Source organism: Panthera tigris, chromosome A1, assembly GCF_018350195.1.
Source record: "Panthera tigris isolate Pti1 chromosome A1, P.tigris_Pti1_mat1.1, whole genome shotgun sequence".
In the NCBI taxonomy this organism is placed as follows: domain Eukaryota; kingdom Metazoa; phylum Chordata; class Mammalia; order Carnivora; family Felidae; genus Panthera; species Panthera tigris.
Genome location: NC_056660.1, coordinates 90,275,005 through 90,292,173, shown reverse-complemented (window position 1 = coordinate 90,292,173; position 17,169 = coordinate 90,275,005). Strand labels below are relative to the sequence as shown.

Below are 17,169 nucleotides of genomic sequence, written 5' to 3'. Positions count from 1 at the left end.
TGAATTTGGAAGTTTTCTTTGCTCTTCTGTTTTTTTGGAACAGTTTGAGAAGATGGAGTATTAACTCTTCTTTAAATGTTTTTATTTTTTATTTTATTTTATTTTATTTTATTTTATTTTATTTTATTTTATTTTATTTTAACGTTTATTTATTTTTGAGACAGGGAGAGACAGAGCATGAACGGGGGAGGGTCAGAGAGAGAGGGAGACACAGAATCCAAAACAGACTCCAGGCTCTGAGCTGTCACCACAGAGCCCAATGCGGGGCTCAAACTCACGGACCGCGAGATCATGACCTGAGCTGAAGTCGGACGCTTAACCGACTGAGCTACCCAGGCGCCCCTCTTTAAATGTTTTTTAAAGTTTATTTATTTTGAGAGAGAGAGAGTAAGAATGAAAGGGGGAGGGGCATAAAGAGACAGGGACAGAAGATCCCAAGTGGGCTCCATGCCAACAGCAGAGAGTTCTATGTGGGGCTCGAATTCACAAACTTAGAGATCATGACCTGAGCTGAAGTCAGACGCTTAACTTACTGAGCCACCCAGGTGCCCCTTAATTCTTTTTTAAGTAAATGTTTGGTAGAATTCACCTGTGAAGCCATCCAGTCCTAGACTTGTGTTTGTTGGGAGTTTTTTTTATTACAAATTCAATTTCATTACTAGAACTTGGTCTGTTCAGATTTTTTTTTTATTATTATGTTTATTTATTTTGAGAGAAAAAGAGTGCGAGTGGGGCAGGGGCAGAGTGAGAGGGAGACACAGAATCTGAAGCAGGCTCTAGGCTCTGAGCTGTCAGCGCAGAGCCCATCGCTGGGCTCAAACCCATGAGTGTGAGATCATGACCTGAGTCGAAGTCAGACACTCAACCAGTTGGGCCATCCAGGCACCCCTAGATTTTTTTTTTTAAGTTTATTTATTTTGAGAGGTGGGGTGGGGCAGAGAAACAGGGAAAGAGAGAATTCCTAGCAGGTTCTGCACTGTCAGCTCAGAGCCTAACGTGGGACTCAAACTCACAAACCATGAGAACATGAGCTGAAATCAAGAGTCGGATACTTGAGGGGCGCCTGGGGTGCCTGGGTGACTCAATCGTTGAGCATCTGACTTTGGCTCAGGTCATGAAATCACAGTTCATGAGTTCAAGCCCCACATCGGGCTCTGTGCTGACAGCTCAGAGCCTGGAGCCTGCTTCAGATTCTGTGTCTCCCTCTCTGTCTCTGCCTCTCCCCAGCTCGCTCTCTCTCTCTCTCTCTCTCTCTCTCTCTCAAAAATAAATTAAAAAAAAAAAAAGTCGGGGCGCCTGGGTGGCTCAGTCAGTTAAGCAACCGACTTCGGCTCAGGTCATGATCTCACGATTCATGGGTTTGAGCCCTGCATCAGGCTGTGTGCTGACAGTTCAGAGCCTGGAGCCTGCTTCTGATTCTGTGTCTCCCTCTCTCTGTACCTCCCCTGCTCATGCTCTGTCTCTCTCTGACTCTCAAAAAATAAATAAATGTTAATAAAAAAAAAAAAATTTTTTTTTTTAAAGTCAGATACTTAATTAACTGAGACACCCAGGTGCCTTGGTCTGTTCAGATTTTTATTTCTTCCTAATTCAGTCTTGGAAGATCGTTAAGTTTCTAGGAATTTATCCATTTATTTTAGGTTGTCCAATGTGTTGGCATATAATTTTTCATAGTTGTATCTTACAGTCCTGTGGTGTCAGCTGTTACTTTTTCTCTTTCATTTCTGTATGTATGTATGTATGTATGTATGTATGTATGTATGTATTTATTTATAAAGTTTATGTATTTTGAGAGAGAGAGCGCAAGCAGGGGAAGGGCAGAGAGAGAAAAGGGGAGAATTCCAACTGGGGTCTTTCTGTCAATGCAGAGCCCCATGTGGGCTCAAACTCATGAACTGCAAGATCATGACCTGAGCCGAAGTCGGACGGTTAACTGACTGAGCCACCCAGATGCCCCTGAATTTATTTATTTGAGCCCTCTTTTTCTTGATGAGTCTGGCTGAAAGTTTATCAATTTTATCTTTTCAAAGAACCAGCTCTTGGTTTCATCTGGTCTTTGCTATTGTTTTTTAGTCTCTATTTCACTTATAGCCATTCTTATTTTTATTATTTCCTTCCTTGTACTAACTTTGGGTTTTGCTCTTCTTTTTTTAGTTGCTTTATGTGTGAAGTTAGATTGTTTCTTTGAGATTTTTCTTGTTTCTTGAGGTAGGCCTGTATCACTATAAACTTCCTTCTTAGGACTGCTTCTATTGCCTCCCAAAGATTTTGGACCACTGTGTTTCCATTTTCATTTGTCTCCAGGTGCTTTTTTTTTTTTTTAATGTCTCCTTTGATTTCTTTGTTGACCAATTTGTTGTTTGGTAGCATGTTGTTTAGCCTCCCCAGGTTTTTTTGGTGTATTTTTTGTATGTTTGTGCTTTTTCCAGTTTTTCTTCTATAATTGATTTTAAGTTTCATACTATTGTGGTCAGAAAAGCAGCTTAATATGATTTCAGTCTTCTTAAATTTATTGAGACTCCTTGTGTGGCCTATCATGATCAATCCTGGAGAATGTCCCATGTGCACTTGAAAAGAATGTGTATTTTGCTAGCTTGGAATAGAATGTTCTGTATATATCTGTTAAGTCCATCAGCTCTAATGTGTCATTCAAAACCACTGTTTCCTTACTGATTTTCTGCCTGGATGATCTATCCATTGATGTAAGTAGTCCCCTACTATTGTATTATTGTCAGTTTCTTTTTTAATGTTTGTTGTTAGCTGCTTTATGTATTTAGGTGCTTCCATGTTGGGTGCATAGATATTTATGATTTTTATATTCTTTTGCTGGACATATATCCTCAAGCTGGATTCAGCTTGTTAGATCTCTTTATCATCATGTAATTCTATTTTAGTCTCACATGGGTACTGCTACCCCAGCTTTTTTTTTTTTTTTTTTGGCTTCCATTTGTGTGCGATATGTTTTTCTATCACTTCACTTTCGGTCTGTATATGTTTTTAGATCTGAAGTGAGTCTCTTATAGGCAGCATATAGACAGGTCTTGGTTTTTTATCCATTCATCTCACCCTACCTATGTCTTCTGATTGGAACAGATAGACCATTTAAATTTAAAGTCATTACTTGGAGCGCCTGGATGGTTCTGTCCATTGAGCATCCGACTCTTGATTTCAGCTCAGGTCATGATCTTAGGGTCATGGGATCAAGGCTCACAGTGGAGCCTGCTTAAGAGTGTCTCTCTCCCCACCTCTGACCCTTTCTTGGGCTCGCTCTCTCCTCAAAAATAAATAAGTAAATATGCATATGTTCTCTCATAAATAAATAATCACTGACAGGTGTGTACTTACTGCCATTTTGTTGTTTTTGGTTGTTTCTGTAGTTATTCTCTATTCCTTCTCTTGCTCTCTTCACTTGCAGTTGATGGCTTCCTATAGTGTTGTGCTTATATTCCTTTCTCTTTGTTTTTTGTGTGTCTATTATAGGCTTTTGATTGGTGGTTACCATAAGGTTCATATATAACTTTTTTTTTAAGTTTATTTATTCATTTTGAGAGAGAGAGAAGCGTGTGCAAGTGAGTGGGAGCGGGAGAGGGGCAGAGAGAGGGAGAGAGAGAATCCCAACCAGACTCCACACTGTCAGGAAGCCAGAAGCCTGAGGCTGGGTATTAGCACAGTTGCTTTCTTCTAAGGGCTGTGAGAAGGACTGTAAGCATCCCTGTCCCCTAGCTGCTGGTGGTTGCTGGTGATCATTGGCAATAATCTTTTCAAAGAACCACCTTTTTTCTAATATTCTTTATTGTCTGTTGTTCCATGTTGCATTGATTTCCACCTTTCCTTTTATTATATTCTTTTTTTTAAGGTTTTCTTTTTTTTATAAGTTTGTTAAGCTTATTATACATTATTATAAGTTTATTATAAGTTTATTTTGAAACAGGGGCACCTGGGTGGCTCAGTCGGTTAAGCGTACAACTTTGGCCCACATCATGATCTGTGAGTTCGAGCCCCACATCAGGCTCTGTACTGACAGTTCAGAGCCTGGAGCCTGCTTCAGATTCTGTGTCTCTCTCTTTCTCTGCTCCTCCCCCACTCATGCTCTGTCTCTCTCAAACATAAACATTTAAAAAAAGAAGAAGAAAGAAAGAAAGAACGGGCCTGAGCAGGGGAGGGGGCAGAGAGACACAGAATCCCAAGCAGGCTCTGCACTGGGGGGCTCAATCTCACAACCATGAGATCATGCCCTGAGCCAAAATCAAGAGTCAGATGCTTAACTGACTGAGTCACCCAGGTACCCCTTTATTATATTCTTTCTGATTTCTTTGCGTTTGCTCTGTAATTTATTTTCATCTTCTGAAATGCATGCTTAGCTCATCTGTTTTATCTTTTTTTTTTTATTTCATAAAAACATTTATTTGGGGGCAGCTGGCTGGCTTAGTCAGTAGAGCATGTGACTTTTGATCTCAAGGTTGTGAGTTCAAGCCCCATGCTGGGGGTAGTTTGCTTTAAAAAATAAAAATAAATAAAAAAGATGTTATTTGAAGTTAAAAATGACCCACACAACTACTGCTTTACCTGTGGCCCTCAAATTTTGACAAAAGTATATCACCTAAGAAGCACATTTATTCACAGCTCAGCCTCTCTGAAACCTACATGCATCTTACAGTCAATGGCACATGTTCTAAGTAGCTGTTTTTTCTTGCTTAGTGGTGTGTAAAATTAGGATACGTCTTCCACTCAGTGCATCTTCAATACCATACAATATTGCATAGTGTTTTCACTGGCTTTTACCTCTAAATATTTCTTTTTTTTTTTTTTTAAGTTTATTTATTTTTGAAAGAGAAAGCACAAGTAGGGGAGGGGCAGAGAGAGAGGGAGAAAGAGAATCCTCAGCAGGCTCCAGGCTGTCAACCCAGAGCCTGATGCAGGGCTCAAACTTACGAACTATGAGATAATGACCTGAGCCAAAATCAAGAGTTGGAGAATTAACCAACTGAGCCACCCAGGCGCCCCTACCTCTCAGTATTTCTTAATTAGTCCTCTGGTTTACATTTTTAGCTCAACAGCTTTTTAGTAATATGCTATGTAGTTTAGTTTCTAAGATATGAGGCATTTTTAGCCATTCTTTTGTTGTTAATGTCTAACTGCATTATATTAAGGTCCAAGAATACAGTCTGTATATTATATTAGGAACTTATTAGGACTTCCTTCTGTCATCAGCCTTTCCGTATCCTTTTATTTTAAAAGTGTCTATTATGGACACACAGGGACACAGTGCTTTTTGCCCGCCCCCCCTGCCTGGGCCCCCGGTACATGCCTGGATTCAGAAGTCACACAGTTGTGGGTGTAAATCTGCTGTATCGCACGTCTGTGCCAGCCTCCCTCTGTGCTTAGGGAACTGGGGCTGACCAGCCGGCCACGAGAACCTACAAGGGCTCGATGAACTCGTAGGTGTGCTTGGCATGTAGGAACAGCTCTGCAACACTGTCAGATCTCACTCTGAAGTTCTTTTTTTAAAAAGGAGCATGGACCTTTCATAGAGGAAAACAAAAAGCTTATTACTTCCTTTTTGGCCTTTCTTTGTGTGGATAAAGCTGGGAGCCTTAGTCCAGTTTGTCTTCCAGTGCTATGGGAAAGACCAGCAATTAGTGAAATGCTCCTAGAAATGTTGTGAAAGCACAGATTGAATCATCAAACCCTCTTTTAACCCTGAGCGGGCACTGCAGTGAGAGAGAGGCAGAGTGTGACCCCTCTTCCTTGCCTTTGCAGAATGCAGAGAGCTGTTTACAGCAGAAGAATGAAGCCATCACATCTTTTGAAGAAAAAACCAACCAGGTTATGTCCAGCATGAAACAGATGGAAGAAAGGTAATCACTCCCTGTGGCAGATACTCCCTAGAAGGTGCTAGACATTCCCTAGGCCCGGGAACTTAGAGTCTCTCTCAAAAGTTCAGACAACTTGGGATGAAAGTCCTTTGGAATTGTAGTCTTGCTGAGCAAGGGGGCTGGATTCCCATCCTTGCCTAAGTGTGTATTCCCTTAATCAATCTCTGGGTGACTGTATCACATTGTCTTCTCAGGAGTCAGACCCATACAGTGAGCTCCTTGTCACCGACACACTTAACCATCAGTCTATAATGGGTCAGAATAGAGCCTGAAAGCAGACCCCAATGAATATGGCAACTGATTTTCTTACAGAGGTGCAAAGGCAGTTCAAGGGAGAAAGGAAAATCTTTTCAATAAGTGATACTGGGACAATCGGACATGCATAAGCAAAAAAAATGGACCTTGGTGTATACTTCCTGTCTTCTACAAAAATTAGCTGGAAATGGATCATAAGTCTAAATGGAAAACTTAAAACTTACAACCTCTGGAAGAAAACCTAGGAGAAAATCTTTGTGATCTTGGATTAGGCAAAGAGATCTTAGACATGACATAAAAGCATGGGATCCAGGGCCCCTGGGTGGCTCAGTCAGTTGAGTGTCCAACTCTTGATTTCGGCTCAGGTCATAATTTCACGGTTCATGAGTTCAAGTCCCATGCCAGGCCCTGCACTGGCACTGCAGAGCCTGCTTGGGATTCTCTCTCTCAGCCTGCTCTCTCTTGCTCTCTCTCTCTGTCAAAATAAATAAATAAAAACTTAAAAAAATGTAATACTTTTGAAAAGCATGGTGTCCATGGGAGGAAAAACTTGATAAGTTGGACTTTATCAAAAGGTAAAACCTTTGTGCTATGAAAGACATGGTTGAGAGAATAAAAAGACCAGCTGGAGATTGGCAGAAAACTTGCAAATCACTTAACTGACAAAGTTATATATTCTGTCTCCAGAATATATAAAGAACTCTCAAAACTCAACAGACAACCCAGTTGAAAAATGGACAAAAGACTTGAATGGACACTTCGCCAAAGAGGACATAGGGATGGCAAATAAGCACACAAAAAGATGTTCAGTGTCAGTAGCCATCAAGGAGGTACATGTTTTGTTATGTTTTGTTGTAAATATTCATTTTTGAAAGAGTGCAAGCAGGGGAGGGGCAGAGAGAGGGGGACAGAGGTGGGCTTTTGTGCTAACAGCAGTGAGCCCTATGTGGGTTCGAACTCACAAACCACAAGATGAGGACCTGAGCCAAGGCAGACACTCAACTGACTGAGCCACCCAGGCACCCCCAGGGAAGTACATGTTAAAATCACCGTGAGATGCTACTACACACCTGTTAGAACAGCTAAATATCTTTTTAATGACAATACCGAGTATTGACGGGGCTACAGAGCAACTAGAACTCTCCTACATGACCGGTGGGGATGCCAAATGGTACAGCCACGTTGGGAAACAGTGTCTTAAAATAAAGCTAACCTTACTCTTCCATCTGACCCAACAATCCCACTCCTGGGTATCAGCCCAAGAGAAATGGAAACTAATGTCCGCACAAAAGCCCATACACAAATGTTTGTAGCAGGTCTATTCATTATTGTCAAAACTAGAAGCGAGTTAGAGGTTTTTCATCGAGTGAAGTAAGAACAAACTGGTACCCTGTACAGTGAAATAGTACTCAGGCAGAGGAAGGAATGAGCCACTGATCCACAAACTTGATTTCAGCAATACTAAGCTGAGAGAAAGAAGCCAGGCTTAAAACGTTATTTATAGAAAGTATGATTCCACTTATAGGACACTCTGGAAAAGAAAAAGTCATGGTATCAGAGCCCATCAGGGGTCAGGGGTGGGAAGGGAGCCTTCAGGGGTGACAGAACTGCTCTGTCTCTTGATCACCATGGTGGTTCCATGGGTCTATCCGTGTGCTAAAAACTCTGGGAACTGGGCACACACATGAGTCAATCTTACTGTGTGCATATTTACAATGCAAGCCACGAGAACAGGAAAACACGATACCTTCGGTGGCGAGGGTGGCTCCTTTCCTTATGCAGATGTGCTTGCTTCGGTGCAGGTTACGGCAGTCTGAAAGGGCCAGGCAGGGGGCTGAGGAGCGGAGCCACCGGCTGCAGCAGGAGCTGGGCGGCCGGACGTGTGCTTTGCAGCAACAGCTCTCACAGCTGCATGAGCAGTGGTAGGCGGGCGGCCCGGTGGGGGGCAGAGGGGGGCGGGCCGTGGCCTCTTCGAAGTTTAACCCTCATCTCCTACAAGGCTGGGATGAGGGTTTGAGCGTGCATGTAAAGCCCAGTGATGAGTGACAGATGTCTGTGTTTCACAAATGAGAGAGCTGGTTCGGGGGTTCAGGAACGTCCCAGGGCCACTTGGCTGGTGAGCAGCAGGGGATGGGGGGGTCCAGTAGCTTTCTCCTGCCCCCACCCCCAGTGTCCTCCAGTGGGAGCTGGCTCTGGGTTGGAAAAAGCAGAACTCGTGTTGCAACCCCCCACGCCCCAGGTCTTGCCTCAGTAGGGGATCCCACAGGTGCAGCCCTAAGTGTCCCCAGGCCCTTTTGCTTTCTTTCGGCTCACATGCAGTCAAGTGTGCACCTGCCCTTCTTCCCCTTGAGGGGTCCCGGTGTCCCCTGTGGAGGGGCAGGCAGCCCTGCTCCAGTGATGGGTTTAGATACGCATGTGACAATGCCAATTCCAATTCCCCGTTCCCTGTGTGGTGAATTGGGTTGGAGATTGTGCAGTTTCCGCGCAAATCTCCCACTGAGACTAACTCCAGTTCATTTTGGGAAAACAGTTCAAGTCTAGAGAAAGAGCTGAAATCAGAAAAAGAGCAAAGACAGGCTCTTCAACGAGAATTACAGCAGGAGAAAGACACTTCCTCTCTGCTCCGAGCAGAGCTACAGCAAGTGGAAGGATTAAAAAAGGTAAGGCAGGGGTGCCTGGGTGGCTTGGTTGAGTGTTGGACTCTTGATCTCAACTCAGGTCACGATCTCACGGTTCATGAGTTGGAGCCCCACATCATGCTGTGTGCTGACAGCATGGAGCCTGCTTGGGATTCTCTCTTTCCCTTTCTCTGCCCCTCCCCTGCTCACTCACTCGCTCTCTAAATAAATAAACAAACAAACGAACTAAAAAAAAAAGAAAGGTAAGGCAGCCATCCTTGGGAGAAAAAGAGCTACCAGTGTCTCTGGAAACTGCAACCACAGAGCCAGAGCTGTGCCCATGGAGCTGCTGCTCTGGGCGGCCGGTGCACACACCAGACACTCAGGGGTGAGTGCTGTGAACAGAACATTCCCTGCCGTGGGCAGGGGTGGTCTGGGAAGAGTGACGGGCGGATCTGAATGACAGCAAGGGACGGCTATGCACAGGTCCAAGCTAAGAACCTCTCAGGCAGATAGCAGGAAGTGTGAGGGTATGTCGTGGTCAAGGAGCAGAAAGAAGGGCCATGAGGCTGAGGTGTGGCGAGCGGAAGAAGGAAGCACTGGAGCCGAGGCCTCAGGTGGGCAGACCGATCTCGGGCCCCCAGAGCTGCACGAAGGGATTTGGATCTTCTCTTGAGCACGGTAAGAAGCTGTTGGGGGCATGGAGGGGGTGGGGGAGGTACATGGCCCACTTCATTTTAAGACCGTCACCAGCTACTGTGTGAGAATGGGTGGCGGGCTTGCAAGAGAGGAAACAGTAAGCATGAACATCTTCCACCAAGTGCCACACCTCCACCCCAGAGGGGCTTGGCCTAGGGTCAGGTATCCTGGTTCCCCAGAACTTTCTGGGCCTGGGCCACCCCTGGGAAGCCAACCGAACCAGTCTCTGCCTAGAGCCACCTCGGTCCTCTGGTGAAGGTGAGGCCTGGATCCTATGGAAAGCTTCAGGGAGAGAGATGTTGGGGTGCCAGAATGGCATCTCTGTCTGGTTGCAGAACTAGATCTCCCAGGGAACCCAGGCAGTCTACAAGTCTTCCCCGATGATAAAATCGCCAGGCATCTCCCGCAAAGGTGGGAGGTCCCCACAATGCTGGTGGGAGCAGCCGCAGCCTGCTAGGGGGTGTCCCTGACTACTGCAGCCTCTCCTGGTGGGACTGGCATGCCTTCCGCACCACACCTGCCCTGGCAGAGGGTCCTTGAGGCTGGGGCAGCTCCCAGACCTGGATCTCGTTGTGCTGAATGTGGTAATGGGTCCTGCTGCACAATCTGAATGAGCCAACAAAGGCGCTTTGGTTTCTGTTGAAAAGTGTCTAGAGCCCCTTGCTGGGGAGCCCACTAGGCCAGGGGTGGGGAGGACCCCTGGGGAGGGGAGAAGTTCCTCATGAGCCTCTCAGGCTTGGAAAAGGGAGGAGAAGAAATGGAGGGCAGAAGAGGACTCCCAGAAAGTTCTGCATCGTGCCTCCTTTATTCCACTCCCAAATACTTTGGTGTAAGATTTGAATCGCTTGCCCTCCCCACCTCCCACCCGCACTTACATACACACACAAGAAACAAAATGTATCTGACATCAGCAGGGTGCCCTGTGCTGTGTGCCTGTGACAGCAGGCTCTGGGGCGGCTGGGAGGGAAGTGCCCACCACTTAGGCCTAAGCCCTGAACCGCACTGTCCTGGGTCTTCTGTCCTAGCCCTCGCCAGCCTGTGTCAAGGTGCCCTGTTCTCAGGTTACGATGGTTGTCATTGTGTGAGCTGCTCTCCCCACATGCACGAGAATGAGATCCCAATCTGGGCCTTCATCAGCCTTGTTCACTCACTCACAACCAGCCCTTTCCAAAAAACACTATCCAGACAAGCCTTCTCTGGGCAAGTGACCTACAGTTCTATAGAAGTTTCACCTGTGTATTTTTGGAGGTAATTCTCTGTGTTTAAACAGTCCTTTAATAGCAACTCAGATGGGCAGAGCCTTGTTTGCCCTGGGAGGAGGACTGTTTGAATGGAGCTGTTTCCTGCTCCATGTCACTGTCCCCACCGCAGGGCCACCCCTGTAGCATTCACCTTGCAGTTGCCCATTCTGGAGAAACAGGCTGGTGAGAAGTAACCCACGAAGTAACTCTGTCTGGAGTGCGGTTCATACGACAAAACTGCTTTTTGTGCTTGAAAAGCATTCTGCCCTTCTTGTTGCTGTGATCGCTAAGCCTTTTTTTTTTTTTTTAATTTGTTTTAACGTTTATTTATTTTTTGAGAGACAGAGAGCATGAGCAAGGGAGGGGACAGAGAGAGGGGGAGTCACAGCTTCCAAAGCAGGCTCCAGGCTCCGAGCTGTCAGCATGGAGCCCGATGCGGGGCTCGAACTCACGAACCACGAGATCATGACCTGAGCCGAAGTCGGACGCCCAACCGACTGAGCCACCCAGGTGCCCCTGTGATCGCTAAACCTTTAAAAAAAAAAAAGAAAGAAAGAAAGAAAGAAAAAAAAAGACTGTCAGCGTATCAGGCATCTGGTCGTTTCGTTTTAGGAGCTGCGGGAGCTCCAGGACGAGAAGGCAGAGTTGCAGAAGGTTTGCGAGGAGCAGGAACAGGCCCTCCAGGAAATGGGGCTGCACCTCAGCCAGTAAGACCCCAGTCCCCCTCACCTGCCCCCTGCGCCGCCCCCTGGAGTCACACCAGCCTGCCCACCGGGCCCTGAACCAAATTGTGTTGTCGTGGAAGGGAGGGCCGGGAAGGAGGCCTGCCAGGTGGAGGTCAGGCCTCGAGGACGCAATGCTGGTTTAACGCGTTAAGAAACCCCAGATGGGTGAACCAGATGGGTGGCGGGCGGGCTGCTTGCTGGGCCTGCAGTCAGACCAGAGTGGATACTGTGGTTTGAGGGTTCCAGCCTGCCCTAGCCAAAGTGCGGTCACCTCCAGCCTTTCTGGATACTCGCACCCACCAGTCTTTCTGTCTGCTCTGCTGGCTGCTGCTGCAGGAGTGCCGATGTTGGTGCTTCTGTTTGTCCTGTAACTGGACAGCTCTCCTTCCCGATGGTCCCAGTCCTGCCAGGTTGCTCTGGACAGTCTGATAGGTCACAGCCGATACTAGAATATGTTCACCTGTGCAATTATTGTTGTTTTTCTTTTTTAATATTTCTTGAAAGAGATAGAGCATGAGCAGGGGAGGGGCAGAGAGAGACACAGAATTCAAAGCAGGCTCCAGGCTCCAACCCACAAACCGTGAGACCTGAGCCAAAGTCGGACACTTAACTGACTGAGCCACCCAGGTGCCCCTATTACTGAATTTTCAAAGCCATGGGGGAGCTTTTTCTCCTTCTGAGTCAGGACTCTTGGTTTCAGAGGGACAAAAATCCAACTCAAACTGTCTGAAGCAGAAAAAGCCATCAGAACTGTCTCTCCTTCCTACCTCTGGTGTCCTGTCTGTTGCTTCCACCACGAGGGGATCTGGCTCACATCAGGGCAGAATGGCTCCCACAGGGACTCCAGGTTGACTTGCCACCCCCACCAGAGTCCTGTTCTGGTGCCTGTCACAAGCACGGTGACCAGAGAGAGAAGGGCTGTCATGGCCAGCACAGCCTGGGCTCAGGCTCCATGCTGAATAAAACCCTGACCAGAAAAGGTCCAGAGATGAGGGTGACCAGGAGAAGAAACTAGAAACACTGAAGTAGTATGCACACCGAACAGGATGTCCCTCAGTTGGGCTGCGTGGGGGTTGCTGTGTCAGGACACGTGACACGGGCAGGGGTTCCCCAGGGAACCTTTGTGCTTCTTCCCTCCTTCCCTCCCTCCTTCTTCATGTCACCAGGTGACACCAGAGAAGACTCCCTTCAGATCCCTCCACCAGCCAGACACAGCTGCCTGGTTTCTTTATGTCGCCAAAGTCTGGGTCCTTCCCAAGCTTATTTCCCAGGGAAGTGCTTGCACAGTCAGGCTGCCCTCTCCACCTGGTGTCCCCAGGTCTCTCCACCCAGGCAGCTGCTGGTGCTGTCAGTCTGCAGGCCTGTTCCTAAGCTGGTCAGGGCAGGAGGGAATGCCTTTTTCTAAAGGACTTGATGCTCAGTTTCCTAATCCTCCCCCAGAAGACTAGCTCGTGTCTCAGAGCCCGGCCACTTTGACACTTGGATTAGGTTAATCCAATGACAGTTTAGGCTAATCTCAGCTTTCAAGGGCTCAGACCATCCCCCCTGCCCCACCCGCCCACAATTACAACTTCTTACAGTTTCATTTTATCTGGTTTAATCCTGCCAGTTTAGACTGTGTTCAGTCAGTCGTTTATGTGGACAACTAAGGAATTATTCTTACCCTAACAAGAATGGAGCAAGGACAAATGAACATGTCCTCTGAGCAGGACTGTTCTAAAAGGAGCAGGCAGCAGGAAAAGGGCCCAGAGAGCCCTGCAGATTCTGGTTCCTGAGGGGAGCACACACAGCCCCACTCCAGGACATGCCTTATGCAGGAATGGTTGCCCAGAGAAGCTAGGAAACTGGATTTCTGGGACATTATCTTTTTATTTTTTAAGTTTATTTATTTTGAGAGAGAAAGAGACACCCCAAGTTGGGGAGGGGCAGATGGAGAGAGAGAGTCTGCACTGCAGCACAGAGCCCGATGCGGGGCACGAACTCACAAAGCTGTGAGATGGCGACCCAAGCCAAAACCAAGAGTCAGATGCTTAACTGAGCCCCCCAGGCACCCGTATCCTCAATCTTTAAATGGCTGCAACTATTTCAAAGTCTTCTGAAAGCTTGCAGGATCAACAGTCTGTTCTTGGGCCACGTTCAGTCCACAGGCTCAACCTCGGAGCATGGCAGACGTGAGCCAACCTCAAGAGGTGGCTCTGGGATGATGAAAAGGTAGAAAGAGTGTTCCAGAATGACTCATGTTATGGGACAGCTCTCTCAATAAGCCCTGTCTCCCTCCCGAAGCCAGACAGTCGCTGTTGAGAGCCTCTCACTGCTTCTAAATGATTTTTGCCTTTTTTTCTTCAAGGTCAAAGCTGAAGATGGAAGACATCAAAGAAGTAAATAAGGCACTGAAGGTACTGGATTGTTGATGTTATTAGCATAAGAATCTCTGCCCAAGAGCAGCTGTTGGTCAGCTAGTGCAAACGCCCCATGTGCTCTTGGGTTTTGCCACAAGTCAGGTGACCGTGTGCGGCTGAGGCTTCAGTGGCGGTTAGCACTTGTTCACAGAGCAGAAAGTGCCGCTCAGAGCCAGGTGACCTGGTGAGAGGTGGTGCTGCTGAGTGGCGGGCCCACCCCAGAACCCTGGTCTGGATCCGGGCTCCTCAGCTGTCAGCCATAGTTCCACCCCAGGCCTGCCACACAGGTGCCCAAATGGAGGAAGCACAAAGTGGCAGAGAGATCCAGGGATTGTTGAATAGGGAGCGTGAGACCTCTCCCTGCAAGTGAGGGGCCGGAGGCCACCCTGCTATTTCTGGGGACCATTCAAGCCCTGACCTGGGCCGTGTTTCTGGACCACCTTGGGGAGGGCAGGATGATGCACCCACCTACGGAGAGCTGGAACGTGGGGACCAGGTGACTAGGTACGGGCACCAGGCTGGCCCACTAGGGTCGGGACAGGGACAGTTCAGAGAAGGGACCGCCCACCTGGGACAGGAGTTTGCGGCCTCTGCTGGATGGAGACCCTAGTACACACAGGGCAGAGGCAAACTGTCACGGCAGCTCACGGCAGCCCTGACTTAACATCATGCACCTTCCCCGCCCTTGCAGGTGGGCAGCGCCTTAGAGGAGATCGCTGTGAGCTGCTTTTCTGTCCCTGAAAAACTGCTGGAATGTCCAACAGTGACAGCAGCACTCGAGGAAGGAGCTGTTGGGCGTGGTGCTACAGCTCTTAGGGTCAGTCTGTCACCAAGAAAGTGACATCCACCAGAGGCTAAGGAGCCAGAAAAGTTTCTCAGGTCTTTGGCCCCTTTGAAAGCTCAGTCCCTGCAGCTGAACAAATCATGCCTCCTGGTTGTCCTTTAGAAAGACAGCTTTCAGAGTGGTGTCTGCCTCTGCAGAATGGAGACTCCTGCCTCCCCACCTCGCTCTGAGGGTCGGGGGGCTCAGCATGTGGAGAAGGGCCTCCCATCCCATGGCATGTTACCTTCTGTCTCAGCAGGGACTGCCATCACAGACCTGGTCTGGCTGACCAGGCTGGCCCCTCTCCCTCCTGCCAGTTCAGCAGGGGGACACTGGAGAATGTCTCAGCCAGGATCCAGTTGCAGGCATCAGATCCTGACTCTTGTTACCTCAGCCGAAGGGCATTTATTGAAAGGGGGTGGGGAAGGCTCAGGTTCCCGGGAAGCTGGGGGATCTGGCTGCAGGCCGGGAAGCCAGGGCCAGAGGGCAGACGGTCTGCAGCACGTGAGCTGTGGTCAGGGCAGGGAGGCCCTAGGAGGCCCCATCTAGCGTAAAGTGGCTGTCCCTCAAAAGGTGCTATTAGAGAAGTGGTAGGCCACTGACATTGGGCAGCCAAAGGTCCATCAGGAGCCAGGCCGTAAACTGGGATTCTGTGGTGGTCTTTCCTCCCCCAGGGCCATACTTGGCTGAAAGACGATGAAGCAACGCACTGTAAGCAGTGTGAAAAGGAGTTCTCCATTTCCCGAAGAAAGGTACGTGGGGTGGCCCTCCATTGGCTCACACAGGTGGGGCTCCCCTCCCACCAGTCCCACAGGGGCCACCGCACTGTGATCACACCTGCTGGTCTGCTGGCCCAGGGAGATGGTTTCCCAGCTCATGCCCAGAGCTAGTCTAGGTGAGCAGATCATTGAAAATTCATTTTAAGCAACAGGACCAACATCTGGCAAAGTGAGGCAAAAACAATCTCTAGAGAACCGGTGAGCAGCGAGTCTCCGGACAGGCCCCCAAGTGGCACCAAAAGCTCACTGGCATCTGGGCAGGGCCAGTGCCCTGATAAGTCTGCCTCTGCCAGTGTACAGCCTGCCCTCAGGCTCCAGGAACAGAAGGTCCTATACCTTTGGTCCAGGGTTGACAGGGCTTTGAGTGACCAGTTGGGCATGATAGGGGCAGGATATAGATGCCAAGCAAAACTGGAAACCTCTACAGCCCACAGTACCCCATCCACTACTACACAGGTGCGCATGCTCACCGGTCCCGGCTAACGGCCTGTGGAAAAGTACAACTCCCAAACCTTAGTGCCTTGCAGTAGGTCCAGAGGTAGAAACAGCCCTCCTGAGGCTACCGTTGAAATCCTGCATTTCCACAAGGCCTGCTGGACACTGGGGCCTCTCCATCCCCACCTGTGAACGGCCTGGCAGAGGTTCATTGTCTAGCCTGATGGGGTTGGGCTGTTGGCAGAAGTGACAGATTTCTACATGGATCCTGGTCTTGGCGTTCTGCCCAAGGCTTAGGCAGTTCTTCACAAAGTAAGACACCCATCAGGAGGGGCTGGCTGGCTAAAGAAACCTGGGGTCCCACCACAGGGTGCAGGGATTGCAGGGACTGAACCTGGGCCCCCAACTCCAGTAAACACATTCTGAAGGAAAAGAGCCTGATTCATACAAGCGCATGCCCCTCCACCACCACTCTGCAGACCTTAGAGGCACAGGACTGTAGAAACAAATGTCTGCAAGGACCCCTTCCAAACTGACACATCTGCAAGTCTGCCTTAGGTTTTAAGATCCCTTCCCCAAAGGCTCTAAGAACAAAGTGGGTGTACGGATGGGGGAGCACAGCACACCATGATGGCCTCTCTGTCCCGCAGCACCACTGCCGTAACTGCGGCCACATCTTCTGCAACACGTGTTCCAGCAACGAGCTAGCACTGCCCTCCTACCCCAAGCCCGTGCGTGTGTGCGACAGCTGCCACACGCTGCTCCTGCAGCGCTGCTCCTCGTCCACTGGCTCCTAAGCACACAGGGCGTCGGCAAGGCAGCCTCACAACCGTGCCAAACTCTGTGGGTCTTGGGGGATGCCCAAGGGCTTGGGGAAGCAGGAAGGAACGCGATCCTGGCCGGCTGTGCACACGGCATGGCGGAATGGAAGGTACACGCCTCTCCTTTCCGGACTGTATGGAATTAACCTATCTGCTAACCTGTCTGGATGCTTCCTTCTCACTTGGCTACATCACTGGCTTTGGCTCCAGTGTAACTTCATGATTTTGCTACTGTCATTTTTCACTTTTCAAAAAAAATTGTCCGGTTTTATGGCAGTCGTACTAGTATAATGAGCAACCAGCTCCACCCCCCCCCCCCCCCCCCGCCCCTTCCCTTCCCTGCTTCAGAAGCCAGAGATTTGCCACATCACACCCTTGTTAATATGTCTTTGGACCTGCAATAAAATCATTTATTTTTCACTCCGGTGCAGAAAGCATAGGCACTCGTGTCCGTGTCACAGACGTCAGGGTCAGCCTCTGGGGAGGCCTCAGGGCAGC

At 48.6% G+C, this 17,169-nt stretch overlaps 1 protein-coding gene across 3 annotated transcripts in view; it reads left to right on the top strand.

Annotated features, from left to right (window-relative positions):
* Positions 1 to 17,091, top strand: part of RUFY1 (RUN and FYVE domain containing 1) — a 58,828-nt gene extending 41,737 nt beyond the window's left edge. Inside the window, exons 12-18 of one of the 3 annotated variants that reach the window (XM_042982104.1) lie at positions 5,761 to 5,858; positions 7,934 to 8,053; positions 8,662 to 8,791; positions 11,302 to 11,396; positions 13,762 to 13,810; positions 15,311 to 15,388; positions 16,501 to 17,091. In XM_042982104.1, coding sequence (XP_042838038.1) covers positions 5,761 to 5,858; positions 7,934 to 8,053; positions 8,662 to 8,791; positions 11,302 to 11,396; positions 13,762 to 13,810; positions 15,311 to 15,388; positions 16,501 to 16,647 — 717 coding nt within the window. In that variant the 3' untranslated portion in view covers positions 16,648 to 17,091. Of the gene's footprint in view, positions 1 to 5,760; positions 5,859 to 6,818; positions 6,996 to 7,933; positions 8,054 to 8,661; positions 8,792 to 11,301; positions 11,397 to 13,761; positions 13,811 to 15,310; positions 15,389 to 16,500 lie in introns of those variants that run through there. The other 2 variants (XM_042982107.1, XM_042982114.1) reach the window with 2 other exon arrangements.
* The last annotated feature ends 78 nt before the right edge of the window (positions 17,092 to 17,169 follow it).